Below are 21,691 nucleotides of genomic sequence, written 5' to 3'. Positions count from 1 at the left end.
TTTGTAAAGAATGTAAAGAATGTAAAGAATGTAAGAAAGAAAGTAACCCCCCCCACCCACCCCAGTCTGAAAAGGACAGGGCTTAGATAGAAAGAAGAACGTCACTAGGACCTCTTCTCCAATGGCTGGCCACCGTTTAGGAGGCCAGCCAATGGAGCAGAGGGGCGGTGCTTAACCTCGCTAGTGATGTTCTCTGTAGCGAGACTGGGCATGTGCGCAGTCATTTGCAGGCGGAGACCTAAAAAGGTCCCCGTGTTTAGTTTGATACCTTGCTGATGTGTTTTACAAAGGGTGTCTGCTTGGTTTTCTTCACAGTTATGTGCCGATTTTTGATTCTCCCTTAAATTCTCTGTACTTGTTTTCCCTTCACTCATATAACTTGTATTTCTACCTTGGTGAACTTTTCACCTCCATGTACAATTTTAGTGAATTTTGCATGGATTTTGATGCTTACTGCAACAAATGTGCATGCTCCGGTGAATACAGGTCATTTTCTGACCTGCGATATTTATCACACAACTCATAAACAGGAGTTACTGCCCAAATGGGAACATAAGGACCCACTGGGAATGTGGGCATACGATTTTCAATCTGCCACCCTGAGTTGAGGTAGAAATTTCAATCTGTACTATTATGCCCATGTATGGAGTGGAGTGCAGTGTCTCCACTGCAGACAGAGGACATTTCTGGATGCTCCCTCTACAGTGTCTTCTCAAAGTGGGAATGGGAGGTGCTAAAGGTGCAGATTTCATAGCATCTCTCTTTGAATGGGGGAGACATAAGAACCTGTGATTGCCATAGCCCTGGGATACCACTGAGGACAACGGGGCATATTATCAAGAAAGGGCGTTACATTATCGCCACTTTTATCGGCAGGAAACTGCCGATAAAGCGGCGATAATGGGCTTGATAATATGCTCTATTGAATTCCAATCGAAGCACATGTTAAATGTCTTGACATCTAACATGGGCTTCGATTGGAATTCATAGAGCATATTATCAACCCCATTATCGCCGCTTTATCGGCAGTTTCCTGCCGATAAAAGCGGCGAAAATGTAATGCCCTTTGTTGTTAATATGCCCCGACATTTCCACATATTCAATATAAAGATCTCATTTCCATTTGCTTTTCTAATATGACACATGGAAATTGTCTTAGTTAATGTGCATATGCAGAAGATACTCCTTTTTCAACTACATATGTAGACCCAAGCATGAACACACTATTTCGCTGTGATGCTACAACATTGTGATACTGTCCAATTGGCACAGTTGGCATAAGATCAAATGATACGAATCGTTGTGGAACCAGAACACATTGACTAAACTGCAAAACAAGAGTGAGTTGAGGAGGAACACATGTATTGCTCTAAAGTTCAATTAAGTACCTTTGCATTTATTTGCTTCCTTAATTTAAGAAGTTAGTGTGTTTTTATAAAACTGAAATGTGGGTTTGCTCTGTGATGGGGCAACCAACCATTGCCCCTTTATCCCTCTTACTTGTCAAAGCCTTGCTGTTCACAGAGGTGTGTCCACATCTGGAGTAAATCAGCCTGCTGCTATATAGTATATAATATTTTGTTCCTAAATATAGTACCCGACTGTAGTAAATCCAATACACAGAATGTAGGTTCCAAGAAGATTTATTCCAGAGGAACAGCTTAACAACCACAGGTAGAAAGATAGGTCTTAACAGCTTCAACTCCACAGCAGTACAGTACAAGTCAAAGCAAAACATTCTGTAAAACATAGTATGGTTCCAAATGACATATGGTAATTCCAAATGACATCAGGTCATGGAATACCACACCGACGAAGTTGAAAACTCCTATTTTGTGTGTGTCCCTTGGACACATTCATCCTGCTGGTATCATCTTATAACTGGATTTTCTTTGATCTTTCCCTTTTTTTTAATGCCTTTTGTTTATTTTATGGGCACAAAGCTTTAGGTCTGCTTTGCCTCAACATGCTACGTGTAGGACATGTGGCTATTAATTATTCCCTTAGGGTTTTGGATGGACATGTCTGTAGTGTATATCAGACTTCATGCAAATTTCTAGAGCACGTAAAGTAGAACACGTGATGCACACAAGTCTACCAAGTCCCCTGATTCAGTACAATTCATTCTTATGTTCTTCCTCTTCAAGGGAGCACAGCTGGCAAAAGGGAGGAGGTTTCCTTGCAAAGACTTGATTCATGTTCACTCCTCTTCTTCTCAATTTTTCGGGTACTTGATCTACTGTACGGTTAGAATTTCTTCTGCATCACAGTGATAATTTTTCCAAGGTTTGATGCCTCTTAATTGTTGCTGGTTATAAGTGAGTTATTGATACACATTGCTCTTTTATTTTTTCAATTAGGAATGTGTGTGCTGGTCTTACCCTTTGTGTACTTGATGGTTGCTTTGATTCATACAGGATGGATTCCACCTTGTGCATGTTACACACATTTGAAGGTTTAAGAATACTGACTTATCACACCATTTTCTCCAGGGCGGGACCTGGTAATGTATGGAGGTGATTTCATTGGATATGCTAGCATTGCAGGCTACATGTGTTCAAACATGTTTATTTGCTTTTGTGCTTGATCCTATGAACAGCTTGGTTTTTGTGGATTGTTGAGGAGGTGGCTTTTCCTTTCATTGTAGTTGCAATTCATCTCACAAAGAAGCAAAGGTCTGGTGGTTGGTGAGGATGCTGGAGCAGTGTCCTGTCTGTTACCTACTTATGTTCCTATGTTAGTGGAAATTATCGGTCTCTTTTTGAAAGTTTCTATGCTCTTGTAAAGCCTACTAGCTGGAGATATATGATTCTTGGAGTCCCAGGAGGCTCCTGAGATTTAAATTAAAGAGGTAATGTCAAAACTATTTGGAGAATTAGGGCACGATGTCTAGACATTTCATTGCAATAGTTTCCATATTGACTGGACTTTTTCTGCTAACCTGGGTCTGGACTGTCCTGACTGGTGTAAGATCACTCCGTTGTGTCACCGTGTTGATGGTTTTCTCTCATTTTGAAGACTTTACCATTAGTTGGCAATGGTCCTAGTATCAATCCTAGCGTTTGAGAAGGTGATGTGTCGCTATATTTCGGGCATGGTTGCTTGCTTGTGATTCTCTTCTTTGGTCTGTCTATGCGTGGATGCTTAGTTCTTTTAGTTGGAGCTTTATAGATGTTTTACAGCATTCTCCCTGATGGTTCAGTTTATGTCTCCCCAGCTGCATAGGCTTGCAAAATGTTGTTCCCACATTTCTGTACTGTTGTAACCAGGGTCCTCTGTTATGGAATATCCTTAATTAAGAATAGGAGGTGATCAGGGAAAGGGGCACTGGGTAATACCGCTTTTATGTTTTGGGGACTCTTCACTAATCAGAGACCATCAGTGACTTGTCAAAGTTGGGACAAGCCACTCTTTCTCCTTTGATGGGTAATGGTTTCAGCATTTCTATTTTTGCTCTCTGTCTCTCTCTGTCTCTTTTCTCTTCCGTTTCTCTTTTTACCGTTCTCTTTCACGTTCTATATCTCTTTCTCTCTGTTTGTCACATACTTTTTGTCTCTTTCTTTGTGTCTGTCTCTCTTTTTTTATATTTCCCATTTCTCTCGTTGGGGTTTGATAAACATCATAAACCATTCCGTGGTAGGTATAACAATGTAAAGTATACTGGAGGTGGAGGGACTTATTAAAAAAATTGTGACCCACTGCACTGTGAAGTAAGGGCTGTGCGGAGTAAGACATTGTAGCTAGATTGTGAGAAAGGGAATTTTTTTATTTAAATACGTTTTAGGATGCATAATATTTTATTTCGATTATTGTAAGTATTTCTCTGTACTACATTTATTAATTTATATTTACTGAGCATAATGTGCTTTTATTTTCAGAGTGTCAGAGCATCAGGACTTGTTCTGCTGGAGACAGTGCTTTTTGGATCCCTTCTACTCTATTTTCCAGTAAGTTATACAATATTTGTATTTGTAACGCTGCAATTTGGCCGAGAAGCATCACATCTGATTACTCACAGCCTACTAAGCTTTCCAAAATATGCTAAAAATAAGAACACGGCAACTTGGCAATGGGAATGTGAATTAAGTGGGAAATCTCATAACAAACAAGCGAGCCGTGAGGGAGCTCTGCGGCTGCTTTGGTTAATTAAAAACTGCTCACTACAGCGTTTGAAAAAATGACACATCTAGTCTACTACGAGACAAAAATGCTGCAATGTGTGACAGTGCATTGAAGGATTGTTGGTTTGTTTTCAAACATTAGTGAGCTGTAGGACGGACTGGTACTTGTTTAATTCAAGCTCAAGTGTTAGTGGGTAACCTGCAGGATTCCATCAAGGCACCAAATGCCCAAAACATATCAACTAACATACTAACAGTCCAGTCCGTTCACAAAATATGGCCGCAAATTCAAAATAATTTTTTGCAAACAGATTCTGATTTTTTTGAAAAGTAACCTTTGTGTTATCCTATTTCATTACAAAATCGCCATATGCATTGGGTCAAAGAGCGATTTGCATAATGAATATTAATAAGGAAGGTTGCAATTTGTGATTGCCTACAATCACAGTGGATGGTGACCTGCAAGAATCAGCAGACCATCATTCCATAGAATTTTTTTTTTTAAGCATAGAGGAACCAGTGCTACTTTTACAAAACATACACCAGAGAGGAGCAGACAGTGGCCTCCTGGACAAGTGCCAGCTGTCCCCGATGCAGCCAACACATTGCATAAAGGCAAAGGGGTCCCAAGGAGACCCCTTCCTACTTGTGAATCAGTTGCCATCTCCTCTGAGCTATTGGTAATGCATCAATGGTTTGCGAGCCGAACTGAGGTTGTAGACCATTGATACATTGCATTCCGAATCGCAATTTGGAAGTAACGCTCCATTTACACCCAAAAAATTACAATTTGGTATGGGTTGCAAACCTCAATTTATAAGTCATAAAAACATTTTACATTTGCAAATGGCATTTTACAGTCTCATCCTCAACCCCAATGATGAAGAGTTCATAAATGCACAATACCATGGTTTATTTAGTCTGCTTTCACTGCGATTTTCACATTCATCGTAACTGTGAGGAGGTACTGCATAATCAGGGCTGCAGTGTTGTCGCGCATAGACTTAATTTACTAAATAGAATTAATGTAATTCCATGAAGCAAATAATTCATAAAGGCAGAAAAATATAGTTTCAACCGGACATACATTGCACAGGTTGCCAGATGACATTAGAGCCTGTGTTGGAGCTCCACAGCCAAAGTTATATCATTGAACATTTCAATACACCTCTGTGTCATCATGACACCACCCTGATGGTTGTGAGAAATGCTGTTGTCTTGTTGCTTCTTGAGCTCAAGTGAATACCATGGGGACTGATATTGTATTGTGTAGTGCACACTGATTGCTTTGGCATTGCAGAGTTTATTAAAGGTATAGATCTGGAAGGTTTTGTACATTTTTTGTATCTCTCCTGCCTCATTTAGTCGAGGTCTGATTGTTCTGAATTTCTAAATCAGGATGGCTTGCCTTTCTCAGTAGCATTTTCTCGAAGTTGACTTCTCTCTGACTTGTTTTTACATCTTCAAGAATAGTACACCCAGGTTACTTTTGCACAATGGTCTTGTTAAAGAAAGCGGTTGAACAATGGTTCCACCACTGTTGCAAGACCTGTGCTGAATACTTATTTTGCAAGTCTCTTAGAATGTTTTTCCAATGTAAAGACCATTTTAAGAGCACACCATTGCACAAACCACACTTTTTGCGTGACAATTGGTAAAGGATGAATGGAAAATCCAAATGTTATGTGATAATTCTTTTGTTATTGTATGATGGCAAACTGTACAATGGCAACACCGGTGATGACCATTGATCAGAGCTAGAACCAAAATAACTGAAACATTATTCAGTTCCTTAGAGTGAATAGGTAGATGGGTTAATAGATGTTCAGATCTGAAACTGCAATTCCCTTTTAGTCTCATTAGATTTTGGCTGGTGGTTGCTATATTGGTATCAATACATCGTATGGATCAATGGTAGCTAATCATACCCATGGTTTGGCTTCTGTTTTTCCTTTTCATTTAAATATCTCCTCTTGGGGGAATAAAACCGCATCTTTTGTGGGCATTTTTAAGACCCTTTTAGATAACCTCTAGATGCAAGTTTAGAAATAGGCTTACTTGAGCCTTCAAAGTATGCTTCTTTGGTGGACAATTTGTGTTTTATTCTAAATACCTGGCCAAAAGCGAGATTTTCTCTTGGGTAGGACTTTTGGGAGTGCAGGAGGATATTGGTGTTGAGCCAACAAAACAATTATTGTAGCTTGTCTGCATTGTTGGCTCAGATGTGAAAAATGCCATAATCGTATCAATCCTGGGTGGCAATGTTTTCAAAGTATGGTTCACTATTGTAAATTCATTATCCTCTTATTGTGCCATGTAAAGAATAGCAAGTTTGTGGGCAAAGGATCAATACATTGCTGTGTCATTTTTTGAAAGAGGAAATCACCTTGAAAAGAGAAGAAATTCATCATTGGGCTACCTCTGCCAATAAAACAATGAATACTCTATGACTCCGGTGGGGCCATAGACATTGATGTAGGTACCAATCAATAACTTCTAAATCTTCATATTGACTGATGAGGTGTATTAAACTCTACGGCCAACATTACCAAATGTGATCTGTTTTGTTAAAAGGATGCTTTCCTGTCTGTTAATGATGTCAGTTATATCTTTGATATTACATCTGGATGTTTGCAAAAATATTTTTTGAAAAAAATGGATGTATTTGTAAATAGGATCAAAAATTGATTCATGGAAATGGGGCTGACTAAAGGTTCATTTTCCATTCTTATGTACTTTGGAAAACAAATGCATCAGGGGGGTGTGAGGTTTTTTTATCACAGAAGTATGCTCCTTTGAGCTGAGCTAGCAGTGCATGAGTTCTTCGCCATTTTATACTCATCCACTTCTGCTATTGGATTGATAATTGATCATTCCTAGTGTTCATAGTTGGTTACTTGGCAGATTCTCTCAGCATTGTGCTCTTGTTTATTAAGTATTACTATTTCACCTCCTATGTCATTATGCATTATTATTATCTCTTCTAATGTTAACCTAAGACAGTGCTGTGTGCTTTATCTTAAATTCCATATATTCAATTGCTGACATTACTCTCAATTCAAATGTAATTATTCGGGGGGATGGGCGATGATGGAGGACGTAAGGTTCATTTAATTGGGAGGTCTATCATCACCCATTGTTCAAGAAGCTTGGAAGCCAAACTAGGCTGTTAATTCCAATTTGTTTTGGAATTAGAAATTGCAAGTTTCATATTTAAAAATCTGTGGTCCTAGATGAAACTAGGGAAATGCCTAAGGATAATAAGCTCAATTTGGTCCTCATTCAGAGTGTAAGGTTAAAGAAAAAATAAAGATGAACAGAACTACAGTGTCTTAAGGCTGTAACTACTCCATATGGAATGTAAATTAGGAACATTCTAATGATTTTTGGAGAAGATGAAATCTACCTAAAACGAAATCAGCTTTGTAGAAGGCAAATGTAATTGTGATTTTCTGGTGCTTGATATTGAAACTACCCAAATATTAAATCTGAAACAGCTACAAGAAATCAAAAGACTTTTTGCAGAAAACAACAAATAGCAGTCAGAAACAAATTGGTAGAAAAGGTGAATAAACAAGCCCATGAAGTAAAGAAATTCACATAATCAAAAAACTCAAAACAGATTAAATGAATTTCAAGCTAAAAGTTCTACATCCCTTTCTATGACATAACATCTATGATAAACCTGATAAAGACACGGTAGTTCTGTTCATCTTTGTTTTTTCTTTAACCTTTGGAGTTTTTAGAAGTCTTTCATGGTGACACAGCTAAAGGTTATTTTTAGAAAAACTGGAGAGAGGGGGTTTAAGCAATTTCTGTATAATATCCTTAGAGTAACTGGGTGGGCCTCTTTCAGATGTTTCTCCATGGTTGATGTGATGACTATAGGAGAAGCCAAAAGGATGGATTAGCAAATCCAAAATACTGCAAACAACTTGAAGGGCTGCATAGGTAGAACGTTGCACTCACTGCTTAATTGGCAAAGGAAACGTTTTGGGGCCCAAACATTTACTTAAAAGCTTCAAGCTGGGCACTGCTGAATGTCCACCTCATGCCTCTTTCATCCACTACCACACACTCTCTACTCCATGTTCTCACTCTTGCAGGTTCTTATTCATCCCTGATTTTTCCCTCCTCTTTTATTCACCTTTTTTTTTATTATTCTCTCTCTTGTTCTGGGTCAAAGTCTGATGATGGATAAGTCCTAGTGGACTCCACCTGCAACCACTAGCTGAAATTCCCCACTGCTTGTAACCAAGAATGTATTCCTTCCTAAAGCTGGATAGGCTTGGTAGTACAATTCAGACAAGAGACCCTGCCTAGGCTACACACCTGAAGTCATCAATTAAACATATACATTAGAAAACATCATACTGAATGCTATGTTCACTTAATGATAATAAACTAAGAACTTTATTACAGCTTCAATATTATGTTAATGTACTTCAGGTGGAAAAGCAATAGGAAAATGTGCCTATAACAAAACAATAACAGATTCAGCTTCTTATCTATGCAAGTGTGTCAACTGATAAATTAGATGGTAAGGGTTGTGGATAAGCATTAGTACTTCTCTGGAAACCGATATGTAGATGAGCTACAATTCTGTGTTTGAATCCCATTGTAATAATAATAATAATAATAATAATAATAATAATAATAATAATACAGATACTTGTAAAGCGCGACAGCTACCTCAAAGAGAGGTGTCCCAGCGCTAGCGATCGGTAGTGCGCAGATGAAAAGCCAAAAAAACATGACCTGGCCCATTATTCTGCCCTAAAGAGCCAGGTCTTAACCTTTTTTCGAAAAAGGGGCTCTGTTTCTATGTTACGAAGATCGCTTGGTAAGAAGTTCCACAATTCTGCTGCTCCAACATGAAGGATCTGCCCCCCATTCGAGCCTTTTTGAAGCGAGGCGTGCAGAGTAGATTTTAAGAAACGGACCTTAAAGATCTGGTCTGTTTATAATTGTGTAGTCTATGATTAAGGTAGCTGGGACAGTTACCATGCGTGGCTCGGAATGCAAGCGTCAGGGCCTTAAACTTCATTCTTTTAGCCAATTGAAACCAATGGAGCTCTTTTAAATGCAGAGACACATGCTCGTGGAAAGGGACAAACCTGATCAGTCTCGCAGCCGCATTTTGCACCATTTGCAGATGTTTCATTAGGTATTTTTGCGGGCCCAGATAAACGCTGTTAGCATAATCCGGCCTGGACGTCACTAATGCATGGACTGTGATTTTTCGGCATTCCTCCGGTAGAAAATGTAGACATTTCTCCAGATTTCTTAGTTTACAGAAACAGGTAGCTGTCACTTGCCGTATCTGTGCTGAGAATGAGAGATCAGCTTCCCATTTCACACCCAGGTTTTTTACACAGTCAGCAGGAGAGGGGGGAGGACCCATTTCTGTTGGCCACCAGAGATCCGATGCTGAGGGTGGCTCTTTCCCGCAGAACATCATCTCTGTCTTTCCTGCGTTGAGCTTAAGTTTGTTGTTATTCATCCACAACACTATATCTCTCAAGCACCACTTGAAACTCTAAAAGGCAACCTCAGTCTGCTCCTTAAAAGCGAAGACCAACTGGGTGTCATCGGCGTACAAAATCCCGTGTACCATCTTCTCCAAAGCAAATTCTTGGTAAATAATTTTTGACTGTTGTCCCAGTTTGCTTTTCAGGCAACATATCCTATATAGTGTTCCTGGGGTGTAATGGGTCATTTGGACACAATTTGTCCCCCCCCCACGGGGTGTGGTCCCTTCTGTAATATGGATTATACCAATACACATCATATGCGGATGTGATCACTAAGGGTTGCTCCCTCATTTACATTCATTTGTGTCCTCATTTACTGAGAAGAGTCTTTGCACTGTGTTACGGACACAGGCATTAGAATGTCGGAGGAGCAAAAGTGACAAATATATGCAAGTGGCATTTTCTGTGTCTGAAAGGATGAAAAGGGTTATTGAAGAGCGGGAGAAAAAGAAGATTTGGAAGAGATGAAGAGAAACAGAAAAAAAAGAGTGCAAGTAAGCAGGATTAAATATGACGGAGGTAATAGAGGAGAAGATGGCGGAATAGTAAGATTGCTGTGCAAGGTAAAGATTTATGGATGGTCGGATATCTGTAGCTACGTTCATTAGTGGTTGCTCTAATAGCTGTAAGGACGTCTATAAGGACTGCTATAAAAGCATTTTAAAGATTGCCCTTTTAGTAAGTGGGATGAGTGATGTGGTGAATGACTGTTTAATGCTGACCATGTGATATTAATCTTTTGAAAATAAATGTGTTGATTAGTAAGATCAGGACCGGTTTGTCTGGTGTGGGATTGATGCAATATCTGATAGTCTTGAAGAGAGATTTGCTTCTGTTGTATATTTCATGACAGGTGATATGTAATACCTGTTTTTTATATTTGATGATGGCAAAAATAAAGATTTTTTAAATGCAAGTGCATTTTATTGATGCTATGAGCCATTGTTACCTGTCATTTATTGTGGACATGATTATCACCTCATACTTCCTTACCTGTAGCAACATAATTAACAACAGTTCTTCTGCTCTACATCACAAACTTAACAACTTATCTTTCATGATGGCTGGTATTTTATTATTTACACTGGGTGTGCCTGTAGAAAATTACGTTTTTCGATCAAGAGGGTTGAAAGTCCTTCCCTAACAACAACAACAACAACCACAATCCTTGTCAGGATGAACGACAAAAGTCACTAAATTAACCTTTGCTTAACACATTGGTAACTTGGCACAAAAGCAGTCAGGTTTAATTTAGAGGCACTGTGTTAAGTATTTATGCAGCACTTAAACATTAATAAAGTGAAAACATAGCACAAACAAATTCTCACACACACTAAATTAGAAGAATAGAGAACATTCTAATAAATAAGATGACACCTAATCAAATTAAATCCAATCAGTAGAACCAGAGATATGCAATGTAAACAATTTTAGGAAAAATAGCACCAAGAAGCAGAATGCGCTAACTTTGTGTATCTGGTTGTACTAGACAAGGACAAAGTCACAAGTTCAGGCTGACCACAATGGAGTGCAGGAATGTTACAGGGACCAGGTTAAACCCACTGGAAAAGTTATCTTCTCAAAGTCTGGCGTTTAGAGTTCAAAACATCAAGATTTCACAGGAGGAGCTCAACCGATGCCAGCTAAGTATCCAGGACCCAAGGAAGCAGCCCTTCAGCCTCAGGTTCCCACTTGCAGGTACAGGCAGAGCCAGTTGCAGCAGGTCAGCTGGAAAGTTACACGGAGGCCTTTTGAGCTTGTAGTATCACTGTAGCTTAGGACACCAGGTCAACTAAATCAGTCACTGAGATTTGCCTATGATGAAGAGGACCGGCCCAGTCTTCCTTCTAAGAGAGCAGGACATGTCTAAAGAAGGAGGGGAGTCCTCTAAAGAACAAGGCAGGCCTCAAGCAGCAGGGCAGTCCCCTGAAGAACAAGGCAGGCCTCAAGCAGCAGGGCAGTTCTCTGGGGAACAAGGTAGGCCTCAAACAGCAGGCAGTTCTCTGAGGAACAAGGCAGGCCTCAAGCGGTAATGCAGTTGTCAAGGGAAGAAGGCAGTCCTTCTTCTGTAATGTCTACTTTTTATGGATTGAACTTGTGAGTGGCTTAGGAGGTCTAATAATTATATCTGGGGCCACCCTTAAAATTGAGGGCAAAGTCTTGCTCACCCCCACATCTGGATCTGGAAAATTAATTCCTTTCCTTCTCTTTGGCTGTCAAGGGTCCAAGGTGTCTACGGTGACAAAAGGCTGGCATCACGTTCATTTGTGAGAATGCTGGAGGCAGCCCTTTGAAATGTAAGTGAATGCTGGGAACACCTATGCCCCTCCCATCCTGGCCGAATGACTCTCTATTAGTCACACCCAGATCCTATTGTTTACTGTCTGGGCCCAATACACTATCCTGATGAGGAGCACATAAAAGGGCACCCGGAGCTGGAAACTCTTAAAAGACCACAGAGAGTTTAGAGCAGGAAAATCCCAGCTTTCTAAAAGTGTAATTCTCTAAATTATAATCTAAAATCTGATGTTACCATTAAAAAGTATTTTAATTTACAATTAAATTACAAGTTAGCACATATTAAATGTAATAGGGTAACCCAATGTTATCATATGGGAGCAGTAGACCGCACTGTAGTGAGAAACAAATTTGGGAGTTTTTTATTACCAGGACTTACAAAACTTAAAAGTACATGGACAACATTTTAAATACACAGCACCCTTCCCTTTAAGTTGGTGTGGCATACCTTTGGGGTGACATAAGCAATAATAAAGGAGGTTTAGGCCTGGCAAAATGTTTAATTTGGCAGGCAGTTCAAAACTGCACACAGGCCGCAGTGGGAGGAATGAGATATGTTTTAAAAGGCTACTTAAGTGCATGGGCGTCCGCAGGGGAAGGCAAGGGGGGGCACCAGTCCGTCACTATTGACATTCCCCACAGTGGTGTTTGTCTGCAGGGCCGTCAATTTTAAAAGCGTGAGAAAGTGCTTGCAATGTCGGTCCTGCTTGATGAGCGGGAACACTGCTGCTGATGGGCAAGAGAGAAGGTCCGGGCCTGGCTGCTCCCACAGCTTGAAACAGAGGCGCACCTAGAGTCAAATTTCGGGGAGGTGGGCACATTTTTCAAGCTACGGAAGAGTGGAGCTGCTGCAGCCAGGGGCCCTAGGAAGGGGTGAAAACCATCAAAGCCTCATTAACGCCGGCACCGAATTACACAATTCGCCCAGAGATGCAATGAGTGTGTCTGCCTGTTTTTTGCGAGATCAATTGGAAAGTCCTTCTGTGCACTCGTGATTTATTCGTACTCAAGCTATATTCCTTTCTTTTGTTGGTACTACTACATCCTGGTACCCACTCTTTAGGTGCCCTTTCGTATACCATATCTTGTGTGGTGCAGACACTTCTGTTCCGATGGATGTGTGCACTTTTCAGCGAACATTAAAGTTTCATCAATTTCTTTTCCATGGTAATAATCAGTTTGAACTCTTTTTCAGTTGTCAACAAAATATTTTAATTCATATTTTGGTTTCCATTGTTAACTGTTGTTATACGTTTTTTTATATATATTCATTATTTTTAAAATAAAATGATGGATATATTAAAAAACAGTTAACAATGGAAACCAAAATATGAATTAAAATATTTTGTTGACAACCGAAAAAGAGTTAAAACTGAACAGAAGTGTCTGCACCACACACGATATGCCTGTTTTTTGCACCATAAGCACTAGTATTACAGAAGCGTCTGCATATGAGATGGATTAAAGAGTTTACGCCTTGAGCTCCAAAGGGGCAGTCCCTCATGTTCATTGCAGTATCGAGTGTAGCCCCTGGACCACTGTCTGTACTCACTGTCGAATGACATGATTCCCGAAGGGAAAGCTGCCCACAGGGACAACTTTTCTTTTCTTAATCATGCACCAACTGCAGTTCAGTGTTGGCATCAGATCAATGGTTTGTGATTGCCATTGCGTTTGAAAACCATTGATACATGTCCTTGTAAATTGCAATTTGAAGATAGCGCCCTTTTCACTGCCCCTCCAAAGTCCAATATGGAGTAAGATGCAGAACCCTTTTTGTCAATCATGAAGGTTATACACAACTCCAAAAAGGGGTTTTGCAGCAGCAACCACTGCGATGCTGCAAATTGTAAGCTTTATGACCACAAAATTCTTTTGTATTTGAGGGCCCTATTTATTTAGATAAAGCAGGAAGTGCAGTGAAAGGAATGACGCTACAAATGAGTAGTGCCTTTAATGCTCTGGAAATGCTAGGATCTCCAATCTACCTCTCTACCTCTCTCTCTCCACCTCTCTCTCTCCACCTCTCTCTCTCCACCTCTCTCTCTCTCTACCTCTCTACCTCTACCTCTCTCTACCTCTCCCTCCTCTCTCTACCTCTCTCTCTACGTCTCTCTCTATGTCTCTCTTTACACCTATCTCTAACTCTCGCTATCTCTCTCTCTCTCTCTACCTATCTCTCTCTACCTCTCTCTCTCTACCTCTCTCTCTCTACCTCTCTCTCTCTACCTCTCTCTCTACCTCTCTCTCTACCTCTCTCTCTACCTCTCTCTCTCCACCTCTCTCTCTCCACCTCTCTCTCTCTCTACCTCTCTACCACTACCTCTCTACCTCTACCTCTTTCTCTACCTTTCTCTCTCTACCTCTCTCTCTACGGCTCTCTCTCACTATGTCTCTCTTTACCTCTACCTCTACCTACCTCTCTACACCTCTCTCTACACCTCTCTACCTCTCGCTATCTCTCTCTCTCTCTACCTCTACCTCTCTCTCTACCTCTCTCTCTCTACCTCTCTCTCTACCTCTCTACCTCTCTCTACCTCTCTCTCTAAGTCTCTCTCTCTGTCTCTCTTTACCTCTACCTACCTCTCTACACCTCTCTCTACACCTCTTTACCTCTCCCTATCTCTCTCTCTCTCTCTACCTCTGTCTCTCTCTACCTCTCTCTCTCCACCTCTCTCTCTCCACCTCTCTCTCTCCACCTCTCTCTCTCTCTACCTCTCTACCTCTACCTCTCTCTCTCTACCTCTCCCTACCTCACTCTACCTCTCTCTCTACGTCTCTCTCTACGTCTCTCTCTATGTCTCTCTTTACACCTCTCTCTACACCTCTCTACCTCTCGCTATCTCTCTCTCTCTCTACCTCTCTCTCTCTACCTCTCTCTCTACCTCTCTCTCTCCACCTCTCTCTCTCTCTCTACCTCTCTACCACTACCTCTCTACCTCTCTCTCTCTACCTCTCTCCCTATGTCTCTCTCTCTCTATGTCTCTCTTTACCTCTACCTCTACCTACCTCTCTACACCTCTCTCTACACCTCCCTACCTCTCGCTATCTCTCTCTCTCTCTACCTCTACCTCTCTCTCTACCTCTCTCTCTCTACCTCTACCTCTCTCTCTACCTCTCCCTCTCTACCTCTCTCTCTCCACAACTCTCTCTCTACCTCTCTCTCTCTACCTCTCTCTACCTCTCTCTCTACCTCTCTCTCTCTACCTCTCTCTCTCTCTACCTCTCTACCACTACCTCTCTACCTCTACCTCTCTCTCTACCTCTGTCTCTCCACCTCTCTCTCTCTACCTCTCTCTCTCTCTCTACCTCTCTCTCTCTCTACCTCTCACTCCCTCTACCTCTCTCTCTCTACCTCAACCTCTCTCTCTACCTCTCTACCTCTACCTCTACCCCTCTCTCTCTCTACCTCTCGCTCTACCTCTCTCTCTCTCTACCTCTCTACCTCTCTCTCTCCACCTCTCTCTCTCTCTACCTCTCCCTCTCTCTCTCTCTCTCTCTCTCTCTCTACCTCTCTCTCCACCTCTCTCTCTACCTCTCTACCACTACCTCTCTACCTCTACCTCTCTCTCTACATCTCTCTCTACACCTCTCTCTCTACCTCTCTACCTCTCTCTCTCTACCTCACTCTCTACGTCTCTCTCTCTCTCTATGTCTCTCTTTACCTCTACCTCTACCTACCTCTCTACACTTCTCTCTACACCTCTCTCCCTCTCTATCTCTCTCTCTCTCTACCTCTCTCTCTCCACCTCTCTCTCTCCTCCTCTCTCTCTCTACCTCTCTACCACTACCTCTCTCTCTACCTCTCTCTACCTCTCTCTCTACCTCTACCTCTCTCTCTCTACCTCTCTCTCTACCTCTCTCTCTCTACCTCTCACTCTACCTCTCACTCTCTACCTCTCTCTCCCTACCTCTCTCTCTCTCTCCCTACCTCTACCTCTCTCTCTCTCCCTACCTCTACCTCTCTCTCTCTACTTCTCTCTACCTATCTCACTCTACCTCTCTCTCTCTCTACCTCTCTCTCTCTCTCTCTACCTCTCTACCTCTCTCTCTCTCTACTGCTCTCTCTCTACCTCTACCTCTCTCTCTACCTCTCTACCTCTACCTATTTACATCTCTCTCTACCTCTCTCTCTCTCTCTCTCCCTACCTCTACCTCTACCTCTCTCACTCTACCTCTCTCTCTCTACCTCTCTCTACCTCCCTCTCTTCCGCTCTCTCTTACCCTCTCTCTACCTCTCTACCCCTCTCTACTTCTCTCTCTACCTCTCTCTCTTCCTCTCCCTCTCTACCTCTACCTCTCTCTCTCTCTACCTCTCTCTCTCCCTCTCTACTTCTCCCTCTACACCTCTCCCTCTACCACTCTCTCTCTACCTCTACCTCTCTACCTCTCCCTCTCTCCCTCTCTCCCTCTCTCTCTCCCTACCTCTACCTCTACCTCTACCCCTCTCTCTCTCTCTACCACTCTCTCTCTCCCGCTCTACCTGTACGTCTCTCTCTACCTCTCTCTCTCAACTGCTCTCTCTCTCTCTACCACTCTCGCTCTACCTCTCTCTCTCTACCCCTCTTTCTCTCTCTACCTCTCTCTCTCCCTACCTCTACCTCTACCTCTCTCTCTCTACCCCTCTCTCAACCTCTCTCTACCTCTCACTCTACCCCTCTCTACCCCTCTCTACCCCTCTCTACCCCTCGCTACCTCTCTCTCTACCTCTCTCTTCCTGTCTCTCTTCCTGTCTCTCTATCTACCTCTCTCTCTCCACCTCTCTATCTACCTCTTTATCTCTTTACCTCTCTCACCCTCTCTACCTCTCCCACTCTCTCTCTACCTCTACCTCTCTCTACCGCTCTCCCTCTACCTCTCTTTCTCTCTCTTTCTCTACCTCTACCTCTCCCTCTATCTCTATACCTCTCTCTCTACCATTACACCTCTACCTCTCTCTCTACCTCTCTCTCTCTCCCTACCTCTACCTCTTTCTACCTCTCTATCTCTCTCTACCTCTCTCTCTCTCTCTCTACCTCTCTCTCTCTCTACCTCTCTCTCTCTACCTCTCTCTCTCTCTACTGCTCTCTCTCTACCTCTACCTCTCTTTCTACCTCTCTACCTCTACCTCTCTACATCTCTCTCTACCTCTCTCTCTCTCCCTACCTCTCACTCTACCTCTCTCACTCTACCTCTCTCACTCTAACTCTCTCTCTCTACCTCTCTCTCTACCTCCCTCTCTACCGCTCTCTCTAACCCTCTCTCTACCTCTCTACCCCTCTCTACTTCTCTCTCTACCTCTCTCTCTTCCTCTCCCTCTTCCTCTCCCTCTCTCCCTCTCTACCTCTCTCTCTCTCCCTCTCTACCTCTCCCTCTCCACCTCCCCTCTACCACTCTCTCTCTCTACCTCTACCTCTCTACCTCTACCTCTACCTCTCTCCCTCTACCTCTCTCTCTCCCTACCTCTACCTCTACCCCTCTCTCTACCTCTATTACTCTACCTCTCTCTCTCTACCCCTCTCTCTCTATCACTCTCTCTCTCGCTCTACCTGTACATTTCTCTCTACCTCTCTATCTCTCTACTGCTCTCTCTCTCCCTCTCTCTACCTCTCTCTCTCTACCTCTCTCTCTACCCCTCTTTCTCTCTCTACCTCTCTACCTCTCTCTTTACCTCTCTCTCTCTCTCTCTCTCTACCTCTCTCTCTCTACCTCTCTCTCTACCTCTCACTCTACCCCTCTCTATCCCTCGCTACCTCTCTCTCTACCTCTCTCTCTTCCTGTCTCTCTTCCTGTCTCTCTCTCTACCTCTCTCTCTCTACCTCTCTCTCTACCTCTTTATCTCTTTACCTCTCTCACCCTCTCTACCTCTCCCACTCTCTCTCTACCTCTACCTCTCTCTCTACCGCTCTCCCTCTACCTCTCTTTCTCTCTCTTTCTCTACCTCTACCTCTATCTCTATACCTCTCTCTCTACCATTACACCTCTACCTCTCTCTCTACCTCTCTCTCTCTCTCCCTACCTCTACCTCTACCTCTTTCTACCTCTTCCTACCTTTCTACCTCTCTCTCTCTACCTCTCTCACTACTTCTCTCTACCCCTGTCTCTGTACCTCTCTACACCTCTCTCTCTCTACCTCTCTACACCTGTCTACCTCTCAACCAGTTGAATTCCGGGACGCCCAAACCATCAGTATTTAAAATCTGCGCATGAAACGTAGGTAGGATGAGCCGTGCAGCTCAGAAAGGGATGTTCTTTTTACATCATTTGTATTTAATAGAATTAGGAAGCGGGAGAGCAGTCTCACAGTTGAGATATGGATTAACATACACTGGTGACAGCTTTTGAATTGGCTTTAAAACCATTCAAAGATGGCTGCAGCATCTACGTGGGATGTGGTGGACAGAGTGGCAGCCGGAGCCATATAGCACTGCTTGTCATTTAAAAAAAAACAGCATTGACATAGCCAATAGGTCCCCCCTTTGGGACCTTATAAATGTTTAGTTATCCAGCACAATATCCTTGGTGCAACAACTTCAAGTGTTGCATGGCTAAACACTTATAAGGTCCCCAAGGCGAGACCCATTGGCTATGCCAATGCTTGTTTATTTTTTCCTCTGTTTCATTGTGGTTGCCAGGTAATCTGCTGTGAAGCCTCACACGATTTTTCTCCCACTCCATGGGTTTCTTTGTTTATTTAAGCTCTTTGTCTTATTAGATTTTTTTATTTGTTTATTTAATACTTGTGCTCAATCATGTCGGAGGATGGTGATGAAGTAAAAATGTTGCCCCCCCTGGAAAAATTTCTGCGGACGCCCATGCTTAAGTGGGTGGCACAATAGGTGCTTCAGGCCCACTTGTATTACCACTTTTCTAGGCACTTATAAGTAAGTGACACAACAGATTTAGTGTAAGTCAAATGTACCATGTTTAAAGGAGAGAGCACAGGCACTTTAGCACTGGTTAGCAGTGGTAATGTGTGCAAAGTCCTAATGCCAACAAAAACTAAATTCAGAGAACAGGAGGGGTGAAGGCAAAACGTTTGGAGGTGGCCCTGGAGAGACAATCATTAGAAAGGTGACTCACTCCCAAGTACATTGTGTTTTTTAATGGCTATAAAGTAGTTTTCAGTGCTACAAAAATAGGGCTAAGTAAAATAAATGCAAGGGCACAGACGTTGAGGGTGGTTTACTAAAAGCAAACAATAAAACTCAAATTATATATTAGGTTTAAATTGTGTTGCCTCTTTTGCAAATCGTTTTGAACGGAATAAAATCTAGTGAAGTGTTGAACTTTGTAAAAGAGTAACATTTTCTGCTCATAGATTTTCTGTCAGACAGGAAACCTGAATATGAGATGAAAAAGACGTGAGTAATGAAATTGTCATCTCCACCAAGGAGCTGCAGTTTATTTTCAAGCATGTCCTGCTGTCAAAATATAAAGCATAAAATAGGTTCATTTTGCCGAGCTTTATCACAAAGGCATTACAAATACTTTTGATTTTACATAAGTTAGTTGCTAGAAAGAAAACTTGGTGTGCATCAGCGACACCGGGAAAAGGAAGGAATTCCTGGCAAACGCATCATGCAATGTGACTCATTTCACTGCCTCAGTAAAACACGATTATATAATTGATATAAGCTCCAATGGTAAAATTAATTAGTGATATCGCTAGTGGGTTGTAGGGGCGCAGTGCAAGATATGTACAGCAAATTGTATAGAATTCTCCATAGTGTTTTAAAGAACAAGTTCACACATGTTTCCCATTTAATTAATCACCTTTTGTGAATGGCACGTAGTCATGCTATTCCTAAAGTGTTCAATAAAATATGTTAGCACTGAAATGTAGTGTAATGCTGACATTTCTGCTTGCTTACATTGTAGCTTTGTCAGACTAATTTGGAAACAAATCCAGATTAGATTTGTGCATGTAACAACATTCGCTGTATTACATTGGTTTTGGGCATTGCACCAAATTCTAGAGATCTTGATTGCTAATTGGATAGTAATTTTTATTTATGAATTTACTCAGTATCTGAGCGTATGCAACAAACCAAGTCCAAACAAATTTGTGGAAATATTAATCTCATCTTTTGTTATATGTAGTAAAAAAATATATACGTACAGCTGGATTACATATACTGTTTTAATACTTACTTTAAGACCACTCCTCGCCAAAATAGACCTAGGAAATGTTTGAGCATTCACCTTCCTTGACCTTGCCATGTCTTTCAAAACAGTAGATTATAAAATTCTGTTTCTTTGGTTTGCAAAATTGATGTGGCAGCAATCTAGGGTCCGATTCCGATCTCGCTAGGAAAGCCCTCCATACGACTTGGATCCGGAGGACTTTCCGAGCGAGATGTGTTCCAGGAGTCCGAACAAGCGAATACGATGCTGCCGTATGCTTACCGACTCGTTTCAGTCATGCTCCCATTGAACTTCATGGGAGCCCATGTACAGACATGTACACAGGCTCCCATAGCAGAAAAGGGGTGGGTGGGGCCAAGCGTGCACCCTGTGGAGGGCACTCAATGGTGCCCGCCACACTGTGCCTGCCTGGATCGGGGAGACCCATGGGTACACCCCATGACAGATTCGGAGTGCCCCAGGTGAAGGGGTGCCTGCTACGGCCCCCCAAAGTATGCTTCAGACAGCCGTTTTGTCCCGCTGAGACTGAGGCTAAGCGGCTGTCCGGATCGTGCATCTTACTCGCTCGGTCGGAATTTGTCTCCATTGCTCGGCACGTTTTGTCCACGTACGAGTCGTACAAACAGGTTTGAGTCCCGGAAACGATTTGGTCGGCGCGTATGCAAACTTCCCATTGTACGTGGTCTTTTGGACCTGTGTACGATTCGGTCATAAACAAGGGCTACGAATCGGATCCGGTAAAGCCAAATCTGATTCGAAGGCCTTTTGAGCGAGATCGGAATCGATCCCTTAGTGTTTAAGGTCATTTGAAACAAATTACACCATTCAGATGAAATTAGAATATTTCTTCACTGGGACTATAGACTTCTACTTTGATATGTCTCACAGAATAGCATTGACACCTTTGCCAACATGTCTCCTGTACCACCCTTTCTGGGTTCTCATAATATTCGGTACATGCATGCTAATACCAATCAGATCCAGATTATATTCTGATCCTATATGAAATATGTAATATTTGAGGATCTGGGCTATTGCTACACTGTCTTATGCAGTGGCCACCTTCACCCATCTTCCTAATCTACCGGTTACACTGGGCACGGCACATCAACATTGGAAAACATGCAATTCAGCTCAACATGGCACATTTGAAGTCTGTGAGATTTGCTGCTCTGTTTTACCTGAGTTACTGTACCAGATACACTCTGTTTTGTGTGCATGTTCGCATGTTGTTTGTGGCAGCGTGCATGACTCTTTCCTGTGGATCTGTGTATGAATGTGTCTGCATATGAGTTGGATGATTGGGATTGTGTGTCTGGCACATCAACTGGAATTTAGAAACCAGTTAAGTGTAGTGCATGAGTGAAAGATTAATTCTGAAATTTAAGGTCCGAAGAGCACCATTATTTTGTTGCATACTGCATGAAACTGTTGAAATATGCCATGCCTTTGTTGACTCTGTTTACTACAAAGTTGGCATACTGTAGCCCACTTCATACTGGTCCTTTTGCAATAGGTCTCTGAGTGTAATGAGTGGTGCAAACTACAGTACGTACCAAATTCATAAGGAGAGCATATCCAGAGTAAACATACCATATGAGTTGTGCATAT

The 21,691-nt window shown here is 42.1% G+C and overlaps 1 protein-coding gene across 1 annotated transcript in view; it reads left to right on the top strand.

Annotated features, from left to right (window-relative positions):
• Nucleotides 1-21,691, top strand: part of GPR158 (G protein-coupled receptor 158) — a 1,459,961-nt gene that overhangs the window by 787,147 nt on the left and 651,123 nt on the right. Inside the window, exon 5 of the mRNA XM_086939967.1 lies at nt 3,879-3,947. Within this exon, the coding sequence (XP_086796093.1) occupies nt 3,879-3,947 (69 nt within the window). The remainder of the gene's footprint in view (nt 1-3,878; nt 3,948-21,691) is intronic.

The sequence above is a fragment of the Lissotriton vulgaris genome, chromosome 10, assembly GCF_964263255.1.
Source record: "Lissotriton vulgaris chromosome 10, aLisVul1.2, whole genome shotgun sequence".
Classification (NCBI taxonomy): Eukaryota; Metazoa; Chordata; class Amphibia; order Caudata; family Salamandridae; genus Lissotriton; species Lissotriton vulgaris.
This window is presented reverse-complemented; position numbering and strand designations above follow the sequence as displayed.